The 26,116-nt window shown below is 41.7% G+C and overlaps 1 protein-coding gene across 1 annotated transcript; it reads left to right on the forward strand.

The window, feature by feature from the left end:
- The first annotated feature begins 1,761 nt into the window (after positions 1 to 1,761).
- Positions 1,762 to 23,469, forward strand: LOC112980709 (cytosolic phospholipase A2 epsilon-like). The gene is made up of 20 exons (XM_026095780.2): positions 1,762 to 1,986; positions 5,536 to 5,608; positions 7,167 to 7,303; positions 7,706 to 7,837; positions 10,450 to 10,490; positions 11,225 to 11,267; positions 12,078 to 12,150; positions 12,345 to 12,514; positions 12,649 to 12,735; positions 13,746 to 13,783; positions 14,463 to 14,598; positions 15,748 to 15,884; positions 16,309 to 16,531; positions 17,243 to 17,357; positions 17,744 to 17,881; positions 19,545 to 19,652; positions 20,298 to 20,489; positions 21,020 to 21,186; positions 21,564 to 21,750; positions 22,906 to 23,469. The coding sequence occupies exons 1-20, from the start codon at positions 1,912 to 1,914 to the stop codon at positions 23,112 to 23,114; spliced, it is 2,481 nt and encodes an 826-aa protein (XP_025951565.1). The 5' UTR covers positions 1,762 to 1,911; the 3' UTR covers positions 23,115 to 23,469.
- The last annotated feature ends 2,647 nt before the right edge of the window (positions 23,470 to 26,116 follow it).

A 26,116-nucleotide genomic window follows, 5' to 3' on the forward strand; every position in this document is an offset into this window, starting at 1 on the left:
AATTCCTCACAGTCTTGTGAATTAATACAGCCTATAGCAAAAATTTATTTTACCAAGTTGACCATGATGACTGCTGATATTAATTGACATGGGAATGTGCAAAGGGGAATTGAGCTGGCTAGTAATAATATTTAGCAATTAAGCTCAAGAATGCTCAGGAAATGTCTGACTTTTTGCTCATAGTGAATATACCAGCACAACAGGGAAGCCAAAGGACTTCCCACAGAAATTGTGTTGACCTGCTGAAGGTATGGCAGGTTTTGACTGCTCTCTTTAATCCTTTTCTGGTGAGCTGTGAGCCATTCTGGTTTCCACAGTATGAGTTCACTGGGTGCTACCAGAAGTACATGCAGTGGCGGCTGGTTTGTCAGGTTTGCAGAAGAGCTGTTCCACCAGTGCAGAGGATAGTGTAGAGCTGGCACTGTGTTTTGCCTCCAGTCAGCAGGGTTCACTGAGTCAGGCACAAGTGTTTAAATATAGCTAAATTATGGCCAGAGTCAATGGAAGCCTAGAAGTATTTGTGGGGGTGGAGCTAGGCTAAAGAAAATCATTGCTTCAGGACTCATTGTCTAAATAAAAAAAAAGTAATAACGAGGCATAGGAAGGAAGGGGAAAAGAAGAAAACCACCTGAGGAGAGATCTAGCCCTGCTGGACTTAGGCTGTGTAGATATAAAACACTGTACGAGCATCTATGAGAGGTATGTGGTACAGAAACCCTCGAGCTGGCTTTTGCCAGAGCCAGCTTAGTCTGAGAGCGATGGTATTGCCTCTGTTTTTCCGTTAGCTGTTGTATCCTACTTGCTATCACAGATAACCTAAATACAATTAACATACTGTTGCTGTATCTTATTGCAGTGTATATATTCCTGCAGGCTTTGACTAGTAACTTGCTAAGTGAAAATACAGTGTTCAGCTAAAATGGCATCCTTCTCTGAGCTTTAGTTGTAAACCTGCCGTTGGCCAGTATTGGGCAAAGTGACTTGAACAGCATACTTCCAGCCATTGTACAGCCAGAGGCAATTTTCCTACCTATTTTGCCACAGGAATCAGTTTCCTAACGTAAAAAAATGGGAGGGGAGTAGCTGAGTTTAAGAAATTAGACAGAGGTGGGGCTCTGAGTCAGTTTATAAAACAGTTGCTCATCTGCATATGAGACATTTAAACAACTGGTGTCTCTGGAAGCTGGGAGATGTGAAAATGCCCTGCTGCTGATAACGCTGGACACGCACCTAGCAGGGACCACAATGGAGCAGGATGGCATTTTGTCTCAGGTAAGAAGGGTGCAGAACAAAGCAAAGGTGTCTGAGATGTCAGCGACTGTGCTGTACACAGCACAAAGATGGCACTACTCGCTTGACCTACCATTGACTATAAATGACTCTTTTCAGAGGAAGAAGAAAGTCAATACTTCAGGAGCTCATTATCTAAGCAAAAAAAAAGGATAACAAGCCATAGGAAGGAAGAGAAAACTACTTGGGGAGTAAGATTTTATTTAAAAGGTGGCCCTTTTGCATATTTTGAGTTTTCTTCTTTTCAGAAATATGATATATGTAACCTTAGAAAGAAGTACCAGATAGCACAGAGATGAGCTTCAGGGAGAAAAACTAATTACAGTGTGTGTTTACTGGAGGCAGGTTTGCTGTCCCTTTAAGAGGCAGAGCTAGGCACAGCCTTCCTCCCTGTGTGTCACCCGAGGGTGGACCTCACCTGCCTGGTAGCCTCTGCTCAAGCTTGCTGGTGCAATGCCAACGCCAGCGAAGCACCTAACCCGCTGAGGCCCTATGGAGAGCACCAGCCATGGGCTCTCTTTCTCTGTTTCGCAGTTATGAATTCACAACAAAGGCTGCTTCTAAGAGACAGCATGACTTTTTGGGGGGTAACGTTAGCCCTTCTTGTTGCAGGAGCTGATCATGCAAACCAGTCTGGTAGGAGACGGAGTTATGCGGCTGCATCCTGATGGGGAACAGTGGACTTCTGCGACCAAGGTACTGCAAAAGAGAATTTCAAAAGAAAACTCTAAAAGGGATTTTCTGCTGGGTGGCGCCAGGGTGAGAACAGATGGGTGTCACTGTCGCTTAACAGTCTAATTAGCTACCGCAACACATCCAGCTTCCTCAGTGAAACACCCTCCTGCTTATCATTTTAATCACTTCACTTACCCAGTCTTGCTTCATGTTAAAGTTCTAGTGTTGTTTTCTATCCTTATGGGGGAAATGAAACCTGTTTTAATAAGATTAGTATTTTCTGAAAGGATGGGTTTGAATGGGCTTCCTGCTAAGTATGTCTTGCTAAAGCACAAGGGCAAATTTACTGCCAGTGTAGGTAATACTAGCTGTGAAACTATGCCACTTACTTACACCCACAAAGATATGGCACGATCTCGCAGTGGATTTTCAACACCTGATTTCCTGGGTTAAGCTGACTTCTGGCCGCTACAAAGAAAGTAAGCCCAACCTCTAGTTCCTAGGGGACTTCAGGCATTTTACATGAACTCTTTCTTTGGGGAAATCAGAGGACCAGATTTGCTTAAAAAGGCATTTTTCCACCAATAAAATAACTCCTTATGACCTTTGCTTTTGTCATCAGAGAGCACATTTAGTGTTAGACAGGGCGATAGCATTTCACTCCATCTCTTCACATCTACCACGGTACTTGGTTCTGGCTCAAGAGAAACCCCAGTAACGGCTGTAAGGAATGATCGGAGCCTGCTGAATTGTCCAGGATCCCCCAGAGTACGATGGGCTCCATCTGTGCTCCTTAGACATTAGCGGATAGTGGAGGTCGTAGGGGACGAGCTAGCAAAACTTAGAGGGGCCTGTCTGAACCCCGTTCCACACCTCTACAGAAAACCTGAGTGCAGGGAGATGGGTATGATTTGTACTAAAGTTATTTTTGTACCAGGTGCAAAAAGTGGCACCAGACAAAGCAGTCCCCCGAGGTCCTTTTGACTTTGTTACCTCTAGTTTATTGCCATTTGTTAATAATTATGTATTATCCTTTCTGTTTGAGCTAAGATGCTGAGTAATAAGTATTGTGCTTGTAGTTTAAGAGTATTCAATCTTTCTGTTCATTAGTTGAATGGAAAGCAGAAGATAAGAAAATATATTCTGAAGTGCAACTCTCTATAATTCAAGGATCGTTAAAGGTTCTAAAGCTCTTGTAGGCAAAAAAAAGCTAAAGCTTTTGTAGGCAAAACTCACACTCGTGACAGAATTGTGTCTGTTCATTTTTTATATCTGTATGACGTTAAGTAAGAGTCCCTGACTATATCAGGATATGTCCATGTGCTTGAGTACAGGCAGTACTTTCTTCAATCTGCGCTCCTTCTCTGATGCTTTTGGGTCACCATAGGCCGCAAGGCTGACGCCAGGGGACACTGCTCCGTAAACTGATTTGAGCCCTTCCAGGAGAACGCCTTCTCCAAAACTAGCCACCAGCAGCACAAGCCCTTCCTCCCATCACTCTTTTGCCTTCCTGACTATGGCCGCTTCTCCAGCATCCCTTCGAGGTGTAGCTCCCTTAAGGTGGTCTGTGCTTCCATTTTGCATTGATAATCCTCACTTACCTGCTTTTTAACAACTAGCAGGCAGCACAGTAAAAGCTTTATATGGCAAAAATAACGTCAGGAAATCTTATCAAGCTGAACACAGAAGGCTTACATTAAAAAAAATATATATATTAAGTACCAAAATACACTCAGCGCAGGATTTCTTCTTAACTGCTTTCAGTTTCCTTCACATCTGCTCTGTCCTCACTGGTATCTTAGAGCATCAAGGTCTTAAAGAGTCCCCTTGCCTTTCTGGTCGCTCTCTGATTACTGGACGTTCTCTGCCTGTACCTGCCTCATCCATATTCCCTTGGAGCTGGGTTTTAGACACAAACGCAAGTGCCTTTGATGGTCTTACCCTGAGCTGGTCTTTGTATACTTAACAGTGATTTGACATCCTTGATTCACATACCCGGTCATCCAGTACGCAACTGAACACACATGTTGCTGCTGGCTCTTCCTAGGACTAGGTGCTTGGGTTACTTGAACGATACTTTTGTTCTTCCTTAAGCTGAAGGCTAACTGCCCGCAATCTGCACAGTATATGTTCCTTAGCCCCAGCTGCAAGTATTAATACGCTGAAGTTAAATACTATATGAGACACCATGTAGACATATATTCCATTGAGTCTGTGAATAGTGATGCGTTTTCACTTTTTACAGAAGGTAAACCTGGCACACTGTTAACACAGAGTACGCACCAAATTGCTTCACTTGGACAGGTTTGAACACAACAGAAGCCCTGCTCTCCTCTCCTGTGGTACCTGTGTCACATATACTTCTCAGTGGCACTAATGAGGTCAGCATCATCCTAGTGTCGCTTCAGGACTGGCACTGGCCCTTGGGCAATCATTTTGCAGTACAAGTGGAGTCAGTAGGCAGTGTCATGACCTGTCTGTGTGCCTTCAGCGGCACTAAATACCTTTGATTATTTCATAACCTCCGGAGTAACATTCTCCTGCTGATTTATATTCTAACATATCATGTCTTTCTCCCTTTTCTACAATTCTAAAAATGGAAGGTTAGACAAAAATAGAAAGTAAATATATTTATTTGTTTATTTTATGGTAAAAGCCAGGGGGTAGGGAGGGACAAAAGCATCTTTTGGGCTCCAATGTGAGAACAGAACAGCAATTTGAGAGACTAAGAAGTGAAGCAGAAGGCCTTAATGCGAAAGACGTGGGTTGGTATGAAAGAAGGAAGCCGAAGCAAAGCGGCAAGAGTTGCTTATACAGGACCAGGTTTGAAACAGTGTTTTCCCTTTCTACATGTATTTGAAGCAAAACAGTGCAAGGAAACTCCAAATATGAAAGGCTTATGTACTTCAAAACTAGAGAAAAACTTCTCACAAGAAAAATTCAGAGGTGAGCTCAGCTCAAGAGAGGCATTTACTTCACTGAAAATGAGAAAACGTAGTGAGTAGCATGGTGGGATGCAAAGCAGAGATCTCTTCCTTTGAAGTTAACAGCAGCATGAGGATCAGAGGTTAGCATTTAACACTGAGGAGTACTGTATATTTAAAAGAACTTTGATGAGAAAAAAAGAGATTTTATGGGCCAGGAGACTGAACATGGGTAATGACTGCCTGGGAGCTAATCCCCACAATGATAATTTTATCCCCTCAGAGAACCTAAAGCAGCTTTTCATTTTCTGCCTTAAAAATTCACCAAGTGACTGCCTCTCCCAAGCTGAGTCTGAATCTTACCACTTTGCACAGCTGCATTTTAGTTGAAAAGCAAAGAATTTTTCTGTAATAATACAACTCCACATCTCATGTTACACCGGTAGAGAAACATTTCAGTCTAGTACTTGCTTTAAATATTAGTATGAAAACAAACATACTGGCCATTTTTTAATCATATAGAAAAGTTCAAATGCATAAGTTGCTTATGATTTGGATATCTCACTCCCAACCATTTCTATCTTCTGTTTATTCTGTGTACTTTTAGTAGTCACTCCTGTCTTTTGTATGTTTTTTTTGTCTGCAGATAGAATTATCTCCATGCTACTTGCTGACTGTAAGAGTCATAAGAGCAAGAAATATCCACCAAGCAGATGTCTGTGAGTATTGGTAACACTCTCTACAGTTCCTGTGACCTTCACTGTTGGACTAGCTAGTCCTGCTCCAAGGAAAAGGGCTTTCTAGATTTCTGCTGTGGTTGGAGAAAGTACCCTCACAGGCATCTTATTTTCAGCAATGAGCATAGTTGTTGGTCCTGTTCTTTGTTTTAGCCATATTCTGCATGCCAGCACAGAGATGACTGAACAAGGTTTCAACTGTACCTATTCCACAAATTTCTCTGCATCCTCAAAGGGAAAAGGGAGAGCAGTAACTGTCTTTTGAAAGCAAGAACTATGGGAAGGTCTCCTGTGTTTTCCTCTGGAATAGATTCATGTAACAGAAGACACAAGCTGGTTAGAACAGAGAAACAAATACTGACAATGACGTAACCTTATCTCAAACTTATGTACTCAAGGCTTTCTCATAGGTAACTAGTCCAAAGCACTGAGGAGCCCACCTTGATTCCCTGAGTACCAGCTTTCCCCCATAAAGCCCCATTAGGAATTGCTATTTTCTGTAGATTCATTTCTGACACCTCATATCTGAATTATACAAGAAGATTATAGCTTTACTTATGCAGAAATCAAGAAACATTTTTCTTTGTATTGTTTTTTAATGTTTTATCTGGCTAAAATCAAAGCAATCACTTTGTTTCCTTAACCTTTTCAGAAACAAGGAGGTATGGTTGTCTCAAACAACTACTTGAAGGAAAGGCTTGGAAAACTACCCTCTGCTACGTGCTCTTCACACCTAATTTTATCCCCCTTCCTCTTTATTTTTCCAGGTGTCTCTTGGCCTTGTTGGCTAATGTGTTAGGATACAATTCTCACAAATCTCTTCAGTCAAATTGATAAATTATTGCAGCTTTGACCTTGCACTTTGTTACCAACTGAAACAAATCTAGCACATGACCCAAATATCCTACCACAAATATCACATCTAATTTCCTTTCAAACCCATGGACAAAGTCACTAGGACCTCACTAACTAATACTTCCTATGTATTAATAAGCCCACAATGCAATTCGTTTTTTTTCAAGCATGTACCTGTGTCTAAATTTTTCTGCTTGCATTTCTGCAGTGCTAAAACTCTTCAACATTAATTTCTGTGTGTGTTTATTTGCTCTGTGCATTCCCATTTCCATATTCACTTTGCTGGTTTCATTGCAGCTGTCCCTTTTGCAATAGCTGAAACTGGCTCCCAAATCTGAAAAATAAACCATAAACAAACTGGCAGTTCAAGCAGTGTAACAGAGTGCCACAGAACTATTTTTTTTATTCTGGGCTAAATTGATTGATTGATGACATATAAGGAGAAAACTCTTTGTTTTTAATGTATTTATTATATCTCCAATTGTATTTATTCAGAGAAGAATTATGTCTGTCTTCTTTTTTCTCCATTCTTGTTACCTGGATTGTAACACTTATGTTGGACAAATATGACATCAAGTATCATAGTGTCTCTCTTTTAGAAAACAAAGCTTTATGTTGTTCAGTTTGTTCAGTCTTCTGGAGTAAATTTTCGTTTTAGATGTGTTTGTGTTTTTCTAACATACAGTAAGCCAGACTGATTGCTACGTGAGCCTGTGGCTGCCAACTGCTTCAACTGACAAATTGCAGACGAAAACCATCAAGAATTGCAAAGATCCAGTTTGGAATGAAACCTTCTACTTCAGAATCCAGGGTCAGGTCAAGGTACAGAGCAGAGATTTCCCTGTTAACTAATCTAGGGAGCGACAACCAGGTTTCATCCTTTTGCTAAGGGGACATAGGTAATTTTTTTGAGAGGCAGAAAAGATGCAGAAATAGGTGAGAATAACACATGTCCTCATGATGTTATTCCATGCCAGGAAAGACAAGCATATTATTCAGCCACATGTAGAATATAACCTTTGAGATGTCTATAATCTCTCCTCATTCCTCCTCATAGGCAGAGGTGTACATGCAATTCATTTCCCCTCCACCTTCTTTCCTTCCTGCTCTCTTTCTTTCCTTCTTCCTACTCCTTGCAAAAGCTGAATAAAAAAACTGTCCCTAGGATCTTCTGCTTTGAATGAAACCTGTCACATTCCTAAAGTCTTTCCCTTCCCTTGGCAGAACGTGCTGGAGCTGCGGCTCTATGATAAGGATGTTGTTACTGAAGATGATCACCTCTTCACAGTGTATTTTGATATAGCCAAACTTTCCCTGGGAGAACAAGTCTTCATGCACTTCAAGTGTGACGCACAGGTAAGGTCTGACATAAGAAATGGAGTTGGTTAACAAGAACATTTTCATCTGCTTTTCTGTTTAAAATGTTATTTGCACCAATTCTTTTTTCCTTCTTGTGTACGGATTGCCCAGACACAGAAAAGGAAGCTGTTTTTCACTCTGACTTGGAAAAGCCTTTTCACTCCTGGATCTGCAGGCACAGTGAAGAGTTTTGTGTTGATGTATCTGGTCACAGAGGCTAGTAAACTTTAAATGCCTTTGCAAAGTCATCTCTTTGCTGAGCCTGCCCCCATGGAGAACCTTAGAGGAGTTTGTCCAAACGAGTAGAAGTCACATGATGATTTTTGTCATAACTTGTTCCTTAACCTAGTAATTAGCAAGTGATGACCCTGCGATCAGAACCAAATGTCGAACCAGACTAGAATAAAAATAGTTGCTAATCATAGGCTGTGACATGGGTGTTCAAATAACGTGTCTAAATCCCGTCACTCAACTTGGCAACGTGAAATGTTCCTGTTTAGAATGGCCAGAGAGGCTTTGAAAGTCGTACTTGAAAATTTGGGGCCTATATTGTACAGTCATTTCTGAAGATCACGTAATGTGTAGCTGCAGAGGAGGGTCATCCGATCAGAGTGCCAGGCATCAAGGCCTTTATCCAGTGTCTGACTGTGCTGCCACTACCAATACTGATGTGCAGAGAGATGCGAATTTTCATTGCTCATCTCTGTGGGGAACCTTCATGTGCTGTTAACATCTACCAGGGAGGCCAAAACAGCAACAGCCATGACAGTAGGGTTGAAATAAGGCCCTGCCACTGTTAGGTGTACTGGGCAGCTCATATAAGGAGGGATGTCCTGTACTACTAGGAAAATCCTCTACCCTGTGTGAAAAGCATAAGGAACGTGGCGTGTCCTGTGGATGCAGTGGCTGCTGGCTCCATGCCTCATCGCTGATCTGAGCTGCATGCAGCTCTGTCACATCAGCCTTATTGCACGTGTGTGTGTGACCTGGGACATCAGCGCGTAGCGTCTAGCCAGCCCCACGTTAAGCAGGGGAGCAGTACTGCATTACACAATAAAAGCCAAGTATGATCTCTGCTCCCTGCTAGGAAAGACGAAGTCTTTGCAGTAAAAACTGTAGGTGATTTTGCAGAAGTTTCTTGTGTATTTAAAGGCCTACTACAGCACCTTGGTAGGGCTGTCCTGAAGCCTATATTTCAAGTATGTTCAGTATCAGTCCAAAGAGAAGAGCCTCTTGAGGAAGCCACTAGTCTCCCACAATATGCCTGTGACAGCAGTGCTGACCAACAAAATGGTGCTAATGTCATCTTTGCTGCTGCTTCTAGCTATCCATCCACCTCACTGACCGCTTCATCCCTCCACTGGCTTCCCAGGGCCTTGGCATGGTACAGTGTAATTGTTCAGCTATTAGCTGCAATTTGCCTTTCTGGAGCCTGTTTCTGAACTCATTTTGGCCAAAGGGCAAGCTCCCCTCAGCCTTGTTTAGCAACACTGGTCTTGTCAGGCTGGCTTCATACACCACTAAATACCTGGATAACCGTGTTCAGGCAAACAAATACCAGGATCAAGCAGCCAGCACCTGAAAGATGAAAAGGCATATCCCACCTTCCTGTACATTCAGTTAGTCCCTCTCCTTTTCCAGTTCCCTCCTGTTTTCTTGTGTGCCTGTCATCCACTGTTCAGTTGGTTAATTATCTTATCTACACACACCCAAACTGCTCTCTGCACTTCATTGTCTTAAATGCCTTATCTGAGCATTTCTTTCACTGCAAAATACTGGAGGAGCAGTGTGTAGACTCCCACTAGCCCTTTGATGGAGCAGAAACAGTCTGCCTGTTATCATCTAACTGATTATTGTCCAGGTGATTATGGGTGGCATATCCAAGCCTTTCATTACTGCATTTGCACAGCTACAGTAGTTAGAATTCATATTTTTGAGGCATTCATTACACTATTTTATCCTATATTAGGTACTTTCAGATGTCTTTAATGCAATAAGTACTTTTGCCCCCACTAAGCACTTAATTAATGTGGAGCACAATTTTACCTCTCCGTTCATCATCCTTTCTGCCCCACCTTTGTTTTACTCTTTTCTGCACTGTCTTCGGCCAAGGAACTCTACTCTCCTCCACTATCAGCAGATAAGGCCTTAAGGTTAGATACACCTTTGCTCTTATGCCCTCAGCATGTTGCCAGACAAACTGGTTATCCTCTTCCACAGCTGCTTTGCATGTCACCAGTTCTTCTTACACCAGAAGGATTCAACATTTCGTAGCAGGAGACCCTCTTTCTATTCTCACTGGCAGGCTCAGTCTGAGACATCATCTCACTCTGGTCTGTCCATTAGGCACCCAGCAAAAGCAGGCAAGATGACTTATTTTCTGTGTGAAATCCTGCTATTACCAACATCCAGAATCTTTGTATCAAAGAATAATCTTGAGGCTCAAGCTACACACCAACGAAATGACAGGTGTTTGTATTTTACATGCTCTGGCAGTTGTGAATATTGCATGCACACCTACCTTATGAGAATGAGAACTTGCATTATGAGAACTTCCAGTAGACTAGTGACAAATACATCTCCCCTCTTTTTTTTTTTAATTTTTCCAGGGAAAAGAGGAGCTGGAGGTTGGATTTGCATTGGATAATATGTGAGTAAATGTCAAAAGTAACACAATATGCAGCAAAAAATCACCAACAGTTCAGAGGCATGAAATAATCTAATATAATTGTCCAGAATACATTGTTCCTTGCTGATGTTGACGACAAACGTGGTTTCCCATGTAATCTGTGGTATGTGCTGTCTGACTAATTAGTGCATGCCAGGATGATCTTCCATGAACTGCAAGCAGATGGGGAGCATTCCCTAAAATCTCTCTTTTTAAAAATTTTTTCTCTCCTGTGTATTAGTTAAGACCAAATTACTGGGACTGCTGTTCATTCTAGCTTCCTAGTTTGCCTTTGAGATTAGCTGGGGGATTTGCCTCTGTTTATGGCATAACAGTATGCTGAAACAATGCACCAGATTTTGATCTGGAGCCCTTCCTGTCCAGTCACTGTACAAACTGCAATTCTGGAAAAGCTGGATTCGCTGAAGTCATCTACAGGCTCAGCTTGGGGCTTAACAGAAAATCACTACATGGTTTGGCCCTATAGTATTTTTATTTTGCGGAGCTCCAGGACTGGAATAGCCGGTATGATGATGATTGTGCCTTGACAGCAAACTGCGAGGAGACTTGTACCACAGCCCTCCTGGAATTTTTCCTTCAGATCCAATACACAACTAAAAATAAGGAAGAACAAAACCAAGAGAAGGGTGTGACTCATGAATTATACTGTAATTATACTGAGTTATTTAAAATGTAATTTTCTTTCTGTTTTGTAGTTCAGGCCCCCCTGAAACCATCATTACTAATGGAGTACTAGTGGTGAGTGTTACATTTTGTCATCTGTCTTGTCCTGTTGCCACACTTCTTTCACTTGACTCACAGTCATCGTGCCAACATACTCTGAGTAAGCAAGGCTAGCACTGAAACAATGTGATTTCCCTCTTCATCATGTGCCTCACAATATATCCTTATGCATGTCACCTATGGAGAAGTTATGACTGGAGGAGCTGTAGGATTCCCCATGGTAGTGTTCCCCCAATATTGCAAAGACAGCACAAGGGAGTGATTTAGGTATGAGCCCTATCCTATCAGGTACCTTACAGTGAAAGACACGGATGTGGGTGTAGTTGTGAGCTGTCCATTGGATATTGTTGCTCCAGAGCTACCCATATTACCAAAGAGATGGGGCTTATCCTGTCCCGGGTGCACGCCATTTCCTGCATTCATACCTGCACTTCGTACACCAGGACTTTCTGACCACGGCACTTGCTCTTTGTTAGCTTTGTTTCCTCAGTATTTTTGTTTAAATTAGTCGGGGGCATCTCTGTTAGGATCCCGAGAGTGCTGTTATTTAGCCTGCCCTTACCTGCTCCACTGTGCAAGCCCTGTTCCTCCACACCACAGCCACCTGCCTTGTGGTGGCTGCATCTGATTTCTCAGCGACTCCTTTCATCCCAGCCAGGATCTGAAAGCAGGGTTGCCACTGAGGGATTAGTTTTTCTCAGGAAACTAAGTGCACGGCTTATAAAGCACTCATGTCATCAGCAGTAGGAGGTTAGAGTAGGCAGCACAATCTCAGACTGAAAATTTCTCTGTCAGGAAGAATTTTATTGTTCATGTCTTTTACAGTCTCGCAAAATATGCTGCTTGGAAGTTCAGGTGGTTGAGAAGAAGAAGAAAAAGCACAAGAAATCTGCATCAAGTGAGGTTATTTCTCTTTCAGCTGTTTTTAAATCATGAGGTGCTAATGTTATGAAGGCATTTGGCTAGTCTTGAGAAAATACAAAAAAAGCTCACTCAAAACATGAAAACAGCCTCCTGATAGATTTTGTAACTACTTTTGTTTCTAGACAGATAACAAAATTGTTTTGTGTCTGCTTTTTATCACTTATTTAGAAAAAGAATTCCTCTTCAAAGTGAAGGGATCTTATGAGGGCACCCAAGACATCACACTGGGATCCGACCCCGTCTTTAGCTCCACAGCTCCTGCTACTTTCCACTACGCCAAATATAAGCAGCCCACTCTGGACGTTACGCTCCCAGGGAAGAAACCTCATTCCTCCATTGTATGTTTTAATTGGACTTAATAAAACATACTAGTGGCGTGTAAAATAACATGCACCATAAATAGTAACATTAATCTCTCTCTGTGGAAAGAGAGTAACATTTCTGACGATATAAACTTGGATATATTTTTCAGCAGTCCTGTTTGTATGATAGAAACGCAGGCTCCCCAAATGTGGAACTTCATTCCCTTCCAAGTGGAAAAAAAATGATCTTAGCAGAGGTGAGTGCTTGCTGTTTTGTGGGAGACGTTAAGAAATCTGAGTGTTGAAGTTGGCATCTTGAACAAATTGTACAGTCCCTTGGAGCCCCACGTCCAGCTCTTCCCCGTCCTTGGCAGTGTTTCTCCCTGCCTTAGAGAAGACTGGTCTTACTCCACTACAGCCTGGTGGCTGTGCATGGAATCGGGGGGCTCAAGCTCATTGTGCTAATGCAGTTTAATGGGAATAGTGAGTCTGAAGAGCAGAGACCTCAGTTTCTGCCTTGGGAGACTGGGAATTTTCCTGACTCACACGATCATTTTGAAATGCTCTGATGATTGCCAGGTACTTTCTGATGCTGAAAGCAGGCAAACAAAAATGCCAAAATTAAAAAAAAGTGGGTCATTATGTGATAAAGCCAGGTTGTAACTTGCTCTGTTTGAATGGGTGCAGGAATATGTGGAAACTTGTCACTGTCCTGATCTTTCTTTATGCTGGATTTGGAGGCACTGCTGTTCCCTTCCTCTCACGCCAGTGGGGCACCTGAACTAACAGTGGAAGTAGTGCCAGCCTCTGCTGGCATTGACCATGCTTTGTAAAGCACCTTTAAATCCATGGTTAAGCCAAATACTTACAGAATCAAAGGATTACTGTTCTTGTGGGGTATAAACCACAGAAAGTGAAAAACAAATGCTGCTGTGTACAATAGTAATGTCTTTTTAGCCTTGCTGTCTGCCTTGTGATAGCCTAAGAGAGGTGTTTACAGGGAGGGGTAAGGCATTAATTATAACTACTTTTCTCTGTAAACAGCAGCTGTCTTAAGATGCTACGTTTACTAGAAAGCATTGGGAATTACCCAACTTCCCTGACATTAGCCCATTGTGGTCAATTCATATGGGCTGCTGGATTATTCAGAGCCCCTGTTTTGCTGGAATTGCTAGGACAGCACACAATTAAATGCCCTCTAAAGCTGAAGGGGAGGAATGCTTAAACTGATTATCACACTTACACCTCTCCCATTCTTGCTTTCCAGGATAAAGGATTTGATTTACATGTGAAGGCAGAAGACTGGTAAGACATCTGTCCACTCTTGGAGGCTGACATCTTCCTTAGCCGAACTTTCTCCCTTTGCTTGTTGCTGGGGAGGATGCACTTACAGCAGGACAGTAGGTTATACGAACAAGTGATCTGGAATTTACTTGTGCTGAAAACTGAAGCTGTATGTGTAAAAGTAACAGTACATGTTAATAATCCATATCAATACAGGAATGATGCATAAAATAAAAGAAATAATATTATTAGTCAGTCATCTTTGTATGACTATATTGGCTTTATCCTCAGCACAGTTTTTAATCTTTTCCATAATACTATATAACAGTGCAGTTGATCATCTAGTATTATTGATCATGAAGTACGCATACTTTGTGGCCTATTTCCACATAAAAGTAAGAAACTTTCATACAGCTGTCAGTACTGGCTAAAATATGACAGAATCCAGCCAGTAGATCTCTCAGAAATTAACTGCAGGAATGACTTTTCTCAAGTTTGCTTTTAATAACTCCTTAGAAATTTGACAGTCCCTTCCCATCATTCTTCCATGCAGCATTGTGTATCTGTTTGGAGGTGTAGGAAGGACTCTTCCTGTAAGTGCAATACTTTGTGGAATTGGTTGGTTTACTTGCATTGTAAATTCTGAGATTGACCAATAATAATAAAATGGAATATTCCTCTTTCCTGATCTCTGCTCCAGCCCAGACCACCTTGATATTCGTTTAGGGTTTGACCTCTGTGTGGAGGAGCAAGATTTTCTACACAAAAGGCAGAAGTGTGTTGCTGCTGCTCTGAAGAAGGTCCTCCAGCTGGAACAGGATCTGCTGGATCACGAGGTCTGTAGGGCAAACATTCAAAACATCTAATGAGTGCTTAGCAGTGGGGATGTAATAGCAGTGGGGACGCCTTGTGTGATACTGAATATTCACTATATCCACAGCTTGGGTAGCCAAGAGGCACCAAGGATCAAGCTTGGGTTGAACTCATTTGCTCTTCTGTTCTTTACATCAGCTGCTGCTGTTGTCTAGACCTTCCCTTCTGCTGTTCCAAAACATCTGTTTTTAGTCCCCACAAGCCCTACCCTGGAGAAGTCCTGAAATCTGCATATCCCTCTCCTGTTTGCACCTCACTGTCATGGGAATGAAGGGTCCCAAATAATCCAGTTTGTTCCAATACTCTCTGATTCTCTTCTCCCCCTCCCCTGTCACCATCCCAGTCCAGCTGTATGACTTTTCTTCCAGTGCCATTTTCCCTTTGTCCTGCACCTCCCCCTGTTTCTGCAAGTGTTGCTGTCAAGAAGAGGAAAATTGGTGCAGTTTCTCTATGATCTGCCTCCTCCCTTTTCTCATTTGTCCCACTTTTTCATACTCTTTTACTTGCTGTCCATCTCTGATCCTTTCATGTGTCGCTACAGTTTGACTCGGTGAAGCTCCTTACCTTTATTTCCCTTTGCTACCACTTTCCTCTCCTCTGTATAATCCCTCCTGGGCTATGGCTTCTTTTCCTTCCCAATTCAAATATTTTATGGTTTTTCCTCTCTTGTCACCCTTCTTCCACAGTCTTTATCCTGTCATTATCATCCTTGCTGATAATCCTTCCTCTTTTTCCTCGGACGTGTGAGATTTTGTTTTTCTTCCTGCCTTTACAATTGATGCTTTCTCTCTTACTGTTTCCTTTGTCTTGGATGAACGTATTATACTCCTCTGTTTTGAACCAAACTTCTCTGTTGAACACATTTCAGAGAAGTGTCAGTATTTAATTAAAAATTACTATTATTCCTGTCCTTCTTTATAAAATAGATGGTATATTCGGTTCAGTAGAAACCAGATGGAAAGAAGTCTGCGCCTAGGCATGTGGGTTCTGTGAGTTTGTGCCGTTATGCTTCAGACTTGTGTAATAGGAGGTCTCCGTCAAAAGCCTTGCATCCCACTCCAGATCTACCTGCAGCCCGTTGTTTTACATCAGCCTCTTTCTGTGTTACACAGACCCCAGTGGTGGCGATCATGACAACAGGAGGAGGGATGAGATCTTTGACCGCGCTGTACGGCACTCTGTTGGGCCTCAAGAAACTCCATCTCTTAGACTGTGCTACCTACTTGACTGGCTTGTCTGGTACAACGTGGTGAGTAGGACTGAGCAACTCTTCCCGTGAGTCTTCCTCATGACACTGATGCACTGAAGGAGATTAAACCTATATGCAGTAGCCAACCTCTAACACCTTCTTGATAGTCCTGTTTTTTGATCTTCTTCTGTGCTGACAAATTAAAATCTTTTCATGGGGGAAAGGCACACAATTTGCAACAGAATGAAAATAAGCATCTTTTAAAAAATAACTTATGGAAAATTGCTCAAGTTATCTTGACAAGGAATACTGATTGTGACTTTTAAAGGGGAACAAGATAGTTTCTTTGGGAACACATAATTTAAGACAGGAAACTTTTACTGAGCTTTAAATCAAGAATTTAAAATAGAAACATCAAATGTAGCTGTTGCCTAATTCAGACCCCCTTTTTTTTTCCTCTTCAATATATGTTTCTTTTTCATAGGACCATGTCAAACTTGTACAGAGATGCTGACTGGTCACAAAAGGATCTTGATAAGCAAATTAGCGAGGCTCGAAAACATATGACAAAATGCAAAATAAATTCCCTTTCCATGGAGTATCTGAAGTATTACAAAAAGCAGCTGTGTCAACGGAAAAGAGAGGGCTACAAGACATCTTTTATAGATCTCTGGGGGCTTGTCTTGGAATCTTTGTTACATGATGGGGTACAGTATGCCATAAAGCAGAGTTTACGGTGGCTTATAATTTTCTGAAAATTAATTTCTGGAGACAATATTTTCATTTTTGTTCTGAGAAAAGTAGTTTGTTACATGACTGTGTGTATGCATGTGCACAGCCATTTTCAAAACATTTGGTGGCAGTATTTTAAATATCCATCCATGGTGGAAAACATTATTTTTCTTGTGAGCTTTTGGATATTTTTTTCTGAGAAAACTCCAAAATTAACATTTTGAAAAAACATGGTAGTTTTACATCAATAATTACTGTCATAGTCTGCAAGTATTTTGTTTAGAAATAGCGAGATTACAGTCAGTATCTTAATGCCCATTAGAGAGAGTAACATGGTCTGCAAACTTTTGAAATACATGTGAAAAGTTTTACATAAATTTGAAGTGTAACACATTAAACTAGTTTATAGCATAAGTACTGCTTTCTGTCCTTGGTCATTTCCTTCCATTTTCCTCTTAAGAGGTCATCCAATAGTCTGGGATAAATAGTTATCAAGAGGTTGCAGATATTTCAGTAGTAGGACTCTCACGGGAATTTTGGAAAATATGAAACATTTCAAAGAATATAATCTCAGTACATGTTATACATTCAAAGGCAGGAGTTTTACTGCCATTCAAGCTTAGATGCAGAGAAATCATTCCTGTGCTAATTTTTGTCACAATGTAATCATATTTCTGGAATTACAGAAAGACAACCATAAACTCTCAGATCAGCAACGGGCCATTGATCGTGGTCAGAACCCATTGCCTATCTATACTGCAGTCAATGTCAAGAACAACTACAGCACTCTGGATTTCAAAGGTGATTAGGAGATTTCTGAGAGTCATTTGTCTTTGTATTTAAAAGGGTCAATCTGGGGACAGTCCCTGCAGTCTGGAAAAAAAAAAAATCTCAGTTAAAGACCAGGACCTCAGCTGATGTATATTGACATAATATCCTTGAGTTCAGGTGAAATTTTGACCTTTTACACAAGGCATTCAAAAATATTTCAGAGACTTTTCTTATTCACTGGTTTTCATTTGTACTGCACTCATAATTAATTGCTATTGGTCAAAAATATTACATTGAACTGTAGAAATCCTTTTCCTTTTTAACTCCTTTTATTCCCATGACAACAACATCACTTTTATCTACAGCTAAGGGGCCACAGTGAAACATTGTTCTCTTCTTTATGTCCCTTTTCACAGAATGGGTGGAGTTCACCCCTTACGAGGTGGGATTGCTAAAATATGGAGCCTTTGTTCGCTCTGAGGATTTTGGCAGTGAGTTCTTCATGGGTCGGTTGATGAAGAAGCTCCCTGAATCCCGGATCTGCTTCTTGGAAGGTAAATTATTGTCTTGAAAACATCTGAATAATTGTTTTTAATTGTGAGATAAGTAAATCAAGAACAAAAAAAGCACTGGTGCATGATTGGCAGAGCAGTTTCATTGGAGAGAATAAACAGCTCTTCTCTGAGTTAATACTTAGTATCAAAAATTCAGTTGACTGTAAAAAAAGACAATCCAAAGTGACAAATAGTCATTTTGATTTTTAAAGCTAATTTTGAATAACAGTATAGTACTGCTTCCAGCCCAACAGCAAAATCCAGGCCCCTGGGAATCCATGATTCAGGTCATGCAACTCCAAAAGAGCGATCTCCAGAGCAGTTTCGAGCATGCTGTCTCTTGCCTGTCTCATGGATAGTCTGGTGTGTGCTGCCTGTAGACAGTTTACATGAGCCTGCATGCGAACTCTCTAATGCACCAGAGTGTGTTTGAACTTGCCAGGTCCTACCCGCTCTGCAGCATCTGCTTTGGCCACACCAGCTCCACTCTCCACATAGCCTGGGCTAGACTGGAGGGAAAATAGTATAGTCATATTCAAAAATATTTTTGCTATTGACTTAAGAAGAGTGTGGATTTAAAGACAGACATCCAGAATTTAATTCTAAAGCATAGCCTTATGCAGAACTCTAAACTGAGACAGCAACTATATAACATTAAAGCAAAAGCATGTAAAAAAACGCATTGCATATTGATGAAATAATGTTCTGCAAGAAAACTGCAGCAAAGGTCTGTAGGTAATCATCCAACAATGACATTATTTCTTGAGAATCTAACATCCTGTATGTAATCACGTATCCCAAAGTTTTCCAGACAGAGAGACAAGATGATAATTTGTGACTCAGTGGAAATACAGCCTTCTCTTTGACTGGTTACTTGAATTAGAGTTAGGGAAAAAATGTACTGTGCTAGTGTAAGTCTACATTGAACGTGCATGCATTTGCACTTCCTGAAAAATCAGTGAGAAATTGTGCCATAAGGAATAACCAGGGAAATTGTTTCTCAAGCGCCAAAATACATGGTCAAAATTGTTCCCTCAGTGTTAACAGCCTTATTCTTAGAAAGGGAAGTCTAGAAATGCAGAGGATGGGCCTTCCAGTCTCCAGGTGTGGGCTGTGTTCCTTTGAGCGTGTGCAAAAGAGCGGAAAGTTCCTTACATCTGTGCACAGGGACAGAGAGAAATATTTACTAACTCAGTAATTTGAGATGGGGCAGAGGCAAATGTACACACAAAATAGAAGAAATGGAAAAAGTTCAAATGAAAATTTGTAAGATCATATTGTAGTTAGCTCCTTACCAATAGAACTCCCCATCAAATCCCTCAGATTGCAAATTTTCATCCCTTTTTTTTATACAAACCTTGTGTGTGTGTGTGTGTGTGTGTGTATTATTTTTTTTTCTGGAAACCCAAGCTCATTGAATGACATGAATTCAAAAACATCTCGCCTTTCATTAAAATAAAATATATCCAGCCCAAAATACCATAAGACAAAAACTAGATACCAAAATAAGTTTTAAAAGCCAGCACACCAATTAAAAAGGACAGAGCATCTGTTTAAAACAAACAAAAGAAAAATATAAAACTCATGAATTTCATTTCATGATAACAGTTTTCACCTTCATGATATGTGAATGCTTTAGCTAGAAAATTCCTTCCTTTTACAGGCATGTGGAGTAGCTTATTTTCATTGAATGTGTTATATATCTGGAATTTGTCCCATTCATCGGAGGATTTCTGGCATAGGTGGACCCAGGACAAAATCGACAATATAGGTGAGCTACCATACTTTTTCCTTGAAGTATATTTATTGTTAGATAAATTTAATGTTAGGTAAATCATCACATCCATCTGGTATGTGACAGGTGTACAGTATATTTGGCATTTTATTTTAAGTGTTTCCTCAAAGGCCCCAGTGCCTTTCCAGAAGGAACTGGTTTCAAAGTTCCACATTGTAAAGCATAACTGGATGGTCTATAGAGCTCCACTCCTGCGATCGACATGTTCATTTAGGGCTACACACCGATTCTGGCAGTAGAGTAAAATGTTCAGAAATAATAAGGTTGATTTGTAGATGATTAATAAAGCCGAAAAGATTTCAGCTATGTAGGAGTTACTATACCAGAAATAAGTACAACAGCTATCCTCTTCCGAAGCCTGCATTCAGGCTGTTCCAGGACTATGTGGATGTCTGATGCAGATTTTTACCAACTGACTGATGCTGGGTCATGTTTTCTGTCCAGATCTGGACTGTGTAAAGAAATTTCATTTTCACTTTCATTTTTTTCAAAGTGATCATGACGTCTTTCCATCCCAGGCCTTTTAACAAACAAACCACTGATTTTTATTACTTATTTTTTATATTCATGGGGATTGCCTTATTCTAAGCAAGTAAAACTTAACTGTCTTGCACTGTGCAGAGGAAGAGCCTCTTCTACCACTAAAGCCCCATGAGCTGAGGACTCGGCTGTTCACCCCTCCCGGCCCCCTCGGCAGCGCTATTCGTGGTGCCCTTACAGACCGCCTCTCCATTGCCAAGGAGCACAACTTCCTAAAGGGCCTCCAGATGCATAAGGACTACCTTGAGAACAAGCACTTCTGCAGATGGAAAGGTAAGAAAGAGGTGAGAAAATCAGGGGAAGACCAGTGTGCCCCGGGAGAGAATACACAAAAAGAACAAAACAGAAACCCACGTTCAGTCTCAAGCCTGTTCTCCGAGGTTCGAGACCATGTCTAGGCAATTAGATCTGGGAGTTGTGGTGTACGGGGATGTAGCACGCAGCAGAGCAGAGCTCCCTGCCCGCGCTACGCCGGTGGTATACACCTCCTCAGGCAGGGCTGCGGCGTGCTGCTGATGGTCCTGGTTTTCTCTGCGCAAAAGAGGCTCTCAGTGGACAGGCACGAGAAACCCCCTTCGTCAGTGTTGCCACTGCTTGTCCAAAACTGAGCGTGGTGGGAGCTGGGAAGGCAGAATAGCAGGGATTTGGCAAACCTGCTCCCCAGAGAGGCTCTGCAGTCATGGTGTAAGGGAGGAAAACAGGCTGGCACAGCTCGGGGGTGAGAGCTGAATGAACCTGTTGTCTTGGACAGGTAACTGGTTTTGGACTGTCTCATTTTCAGCAAGAAATATCTTTTCTTTTAGATACTGTGTTAGACACATTTCCCAACCAGCTGACAGAATCAGAAGAATATCTGTCTCTAGTAGACACAGGATTTTTCATCAATACAAGCATCATGCCACTTTTAAGACCAGAGAGAAAGGTGGATGTCATCCTGCATTTAAATTACAGTGCAGGATCACAGGTACAGGTGAGAGAAATTGAAGTAGTCTGTATTTCTTCCCTAAAAGCCATACGCCTGGAAGCTTTGAATGCTTAGGTGTTTGCTTACGTATTGCTCCTACTAAAAGTCTTAACCGCTAGCATTTTTAGCTTAAGGCTGCAGTGCAATACTTCATTTATAGGCTGTACATATTCTCATTTATTTTTCTTACATGATGAGAGTGTTTTGTGCTAAGAACTCAGGCAAAGCAAATACCTTCTCTCCACTGATGCAACGCTTTCCAACAGGGGCTTCAGAGCTCTCCCACAGCTAGCCTGAGAAAATTTCTCATTTGTTACTGGACTCCAAGAAGTCCTGGGGCCAGCTTCTTCTTTAAATCTTAGTATTGCTGTTTATTGATCCAGGCTTTGGACCAGACCTGTAAGTACTGCTCAGATCAAGGAATCCTCTTTCCCAGGGTGGAGCTGAATGAAGAAGACAGGAAAAAGCTAAAGGAATGTTACCTCTTTGAAGGGGCTGAGACTCCAGGAGCTCCAATATTGCTGTTTTTCCCACTAATTAATGATACCTTCCAAAACTACAAAGCACCAGGTAAGTAATGAAGCATGTAAAAAAAAGCTGCCAGCCTATTAAAGGAATAAATTTAATTCTCCAACTCCTAAACTTCACTGTTGGCTCATTTCAATACATCAAACCTCTCTGTTGCCTAAGATGACCTTTTTTACATTTTTCCAGTAAAAGAGATTACACTTGTCCCTCCATATTTTCCTTTATTTTTTCCCACCCAGTTACTTTATAGTTAAAATAAATTCCTGTCAATAAAATAAGTCCAATCTGCAAGTTTTTTACTGAACTGCATACTATGATAAACTTCCCGTTTTGTTTAGTAGACCCTTTTGTTTAAAAGCTGGCCTTTAGTACCAATTTAAAACAGACTGAACCATTATACTGTGCCTTTGAGGCATGGCAGCTTCTTTTTATTATAAATTAATTTCCTCACTGTCAGGGTTCACTTTTCCTCTCTATAAGTAGGATGGGACCATCCTACCCTTTTGATGGGTCAACGTTTCACCTCTTGTAATGCATTCTGGGGCTGCCACTTTCCTTTCCTTTCCATTTCCTTTCTTCAAATCCTTTAACTTGCAATAAGTATCCTTCTCATCTGAGTCACATACATGTGAAGTCCTCCCGGCCTGTCCTGAGCAGACATTCAGCATGTATCTGCGCTGCAGTATTAGGGTGTAATTGCAGCTCATCATGGAGCTGATGTGACCAGCTTTGACCTACCATCTTCAGCAAGTGCCAGCCTCACAGCTGTAGCGAGACAGCACCTAGCCTGGGCTCAACTGCTTGAGTAATTACCCAAGTTCCCGAGTCAGATTTCCTGCCATGGCCATACTGTTTCAGCCCCCAGACTAGTTAGTTTGCAGGTAACTTTGATATATTGATATGAGCCACAGACACGCCTGAAAACTGCAGACTCATATAAAAGGAATAACCACCATTCTTGTCCGCTAGTCATGTGAAGCAGTTGATACCCATCTGAGCCAGGGACTGAGTTGTTGATTTGAAAAAGAAATGTTTCTTTAAAAAATAATTAAAAAAAAAAAAAACAACAAGACTGAGGTGGATTAGGAATTCTCTTTGGAGAGGGACATCTCCTTTCCCTACTCTGTTAGAGTTTGCTTGCCCATAACCAAAGTAATTGCCATCCCACAGCCGTGATTTGTTACACATTTCTCCTAGGTCAGAAGCGCTCTGAGTCAGAGAGGGAGGATGGCAAAGTTGATCTCTACGGCTGCTGTTCCCCTTATTCAACATACTCAGTCAGATATACTGAGCAGGTGTATGATCGTCTGGTTCAGCTGAGCGAATACAACATCCTGAATAATGAAGACCTCATTATGCAGGCCTTGCACACAGCAGTGGAACGGAAAAGGCAGAAAAAGAAATAAACCACCATCCTACTTCTCAGACAAGGGAGGGTGCTGTTGTGTCCCTTAACCCACTGAGAGACTGATGCTCCCTTAAGACGGGCCAGCAGGCTTCAACAGATTCCTGTTCAACCTCCTGAAGTGGTAATCTCCGATGAACAAAGAAGAGATTGAAGAGAGTTCTTTTTTCCCAAAGAATTTCACTGCAACAATTCATTGCAATTCAGCCAGGATAATGGAGTACAGTTCATTGTATGGTACAGAGTTGGGACAGCCGTGAGGATGAAGGTGCTAGTTGCCTTCAGAAAGCGTTTGAAATGTTTAAGGCTATTGTGTCCAGGGCAGACCACATTAAAAGCATACTTTATTGACATGACTTGTGTTTTGTGTTTGCAAGATGGTGGCATGGCAAGCAGCAGTCTGTGGGCCAGGGCTGTGACCTGTGCCTTGGCACACTGTAGGCAAGCGTTTAGAGAAAGACCCATGTCATACGGCATCCTGAGGACACAGATCACCTCGGCACGGTGGTTTGGGTGCAGGGGGAGGAGGCGCAGGCCCAGGGTACCAGCTTGACAGAGACAGCAAAACAGTGTTGATGAAAGGCTCCACTGCTTGACTGCCATGCTCTTCTGTGTACCTGTCTCCCTGCTTCTTGGCTCCCTGTCCCTCTTCCCACTCCCAGCATGAGAGGTGGTAGTGCAAGTGAGCACAAAACCAAGCTGAACAGCGTGACGCTGCTGGCGCTGATGCCCTCAAAACCAGAGCAAGGATGTGCAAGCCCCTGGATTCCTTGGCCCTGCCTGCCCTTGCTGTTGGCTTTGCATGGGCTTGGTCAGAGAAGGACGACTTTTGTGTGTTGCAGCACATAAAGAGGACATCCTGTTCCAGGAATATAACTTTTTCCTCTTGAGATAGCACTAAACTATTTTACTTATGCCACTGCTGTGAGCCCTGTGCCATTGTGCCAGCTGTGGCTGTGGAGGAGACAAGGAGGGTGCAGACCTGCAGAGATCCCTGATAGCTCTGGGAAGGTTTGCTGTAGCAGCCACATCCTTTTGCATGGCATGGTGCTGAAGGAGGGTCTGTGCCTACTGAGCTGTAATTCCTCTTTAGTTGGCTCTGCACCAAACCCAGCACCAACACAAACGTAGCATGAATTGTCAGCGACTTTTCAACCAAGCTAATTTTGAATACAGAAACATACTAGGGAAAAAGTCTGTTATGTGTTTAATTGCTTTCTATTCATAAGCTAACCATTTATAATGTGTGTTTTCTCTTTTGTCACCTCTCTGGCTAATTTTTAATGCAAAGATGTGTTGGGTTTCTCACTGTGTGTAACCATACTGCAGCTACAATTTGTAGCCTACTAAAAACTGCTGTTATACTTCAGCATTAAAATCCTTTGGACTGCCGAAGGGCTTTCAGCTTCTGGCCATATTTCAAGGCTGATGTTCAGGATTTTATCTTTACTTTCCAAATGAGTAGATAACAGTACCTGCAGCATGTTAGGCTGAGTCATGTCATTCTGAAGCTTTAAATAGCATCGTCAGAGCCTGGTAGAGGGAGCAGGACACAGTGTTTCTGTAGGACACAACAGCCAAGGACAAGTGTTCTGTGTAACTCCCCATTTTACAATACAGTGTAGAAGGATGGACAGTGATGCAACGGATAATTTAGCTCACATTAGACAGGGAAGAATGTATGTGAAATTTACCTGTCTTATTCCCAAATATTTTAGTCAAAAAAGTAGTGAGAGAGAGCCTCAAGGGGCTTGGGAAATCTGTCCCAGAATGCAAAGGGTGACCGCACGTGTCAAAGATAGTGAAAAACAGGGTCTGTGGCCTCACACAGGAAAAAGATATTGTGAATTATCACATAGGAAGATCTCTTCCCTCATCACCCCTGACTCAGAAGGTGCTACTGCCTCTCAGAGAAGGAAAAAAAATCCTTATTGTCAGAGATTTCTTGTTTATGTCAGAGAAGTCAACTCATTGCTCCTGGGTCCTACTCATCTGGAACACAGCAGGAGCCAGGAACATCAGGTCCCTTGTAACCCCCTGCCTTGGGGTTAATCTAAACCTTTTCTTTGTGACTATAGAGTTATATGTTTCTAAAAATCGTAAGTCATTTCTAGACTGAAAACCCTTTTGGTAAGTAGGGATTCCTCCTGTATTCACTACTACAAGAAGCAGCTTCTTGTTGTAAATAGAGTTTGTGCTTAGACTTGTGGCTGTGAAGCATTTTTCTAAAATCCACATGCATCTAATGCATTTACAAACTAAGCAACACAGTTTGTTACTCTTGGAAAAATGTTTAATTAAACTAAATCATCATGTAAGCAAACAGAAGAATTTGCTACTTATCCTTTGGATGTGAAGTATAGAGAGATCCCACTGACAGGCACGGAGATAACATTTTCCCATAAGGAAAGTCTCAGCCTGTAGTCAAGCTTTTATTTTGGTACTGCCAAAAAGCTGCAGCATTAACAGTGTGGTTTGCATTGGTGGGTTACGGACAGGTTCTAGCTCTCAGCCCTTCTTCACTTTGCATTTACCCCTCTGGAATGAAATTCTGAGAGTTAGTCTTCCTGTAGTCAGTCTGTATTGATTTCCCCATGCCAGTTCACTTCCTTCGCAAAGGCAACGTGAACCTCTGAAGAGATGGTTCTTAGGCTACAAAAAGGTCAGATGTAATTTCCTTCCAGAATATCATCAGTGCTTCAAGCTTCAGCTTTTCACATATCAGGGGGCAGCTAGGATATCTCCCACGTAATTTTGTGCTTGACCTTTCTTCTGGGATGAAGGTGCTGTTCCCAAGACTTATACTATCTTACAAATGACTATACTCATTTATAAAATGTCTCTTTTTAGGCTGAGATGTTGTAAAATGCTATATTTACAGTGGCCACTCATCAAAACCTCTGGTTTCTGATGCCAGCAATTTGTATCTTCCAAAGGCATTGACTGAGCTCCATTGGGCAAGAATTCAGTCACAGGGCATTTTATTACCCTTCGACCCTTCAG

The sequence above is a fragment of the Dromaius novaehollandiae genome, chromosome 5 (genome assembly GCF_036370855.1).
Source record: "Dromaius novaehollandiae isolate bDroNov1 chromosome 5, bDroNov1.hap1, whole genome shotgun sequence".
NCBI lineage: Eukaryota > Metazoa > Chordata > Aves > Casuariiformes > Dromaiidae > Dromaius > Dromaius novaehollandiae.

Coding starts and splice junctions, on each gene's coding strand:
- LOC112980709 (XM_026095780.2), top strand. CDS start 1,912: ATGCAAACCAGTCTGGTAGGAGACGGAGTTATGCGGCTGCATCCTGAT. Junction 17,882..19,544: donor CCGGATCTGCTTCTTGGAAG/GTAAATTATTGT, acceptor TTCCTTTTACAG/GCATGTGGAGTAGCTTATTT. Junction 19,653..20,297: donor GGACAAAATCGACAATATAG/GTGAGCTACCAT, acceptor TGCACTGTGCAG/AGGAAGAGCCTCTTCTACCA.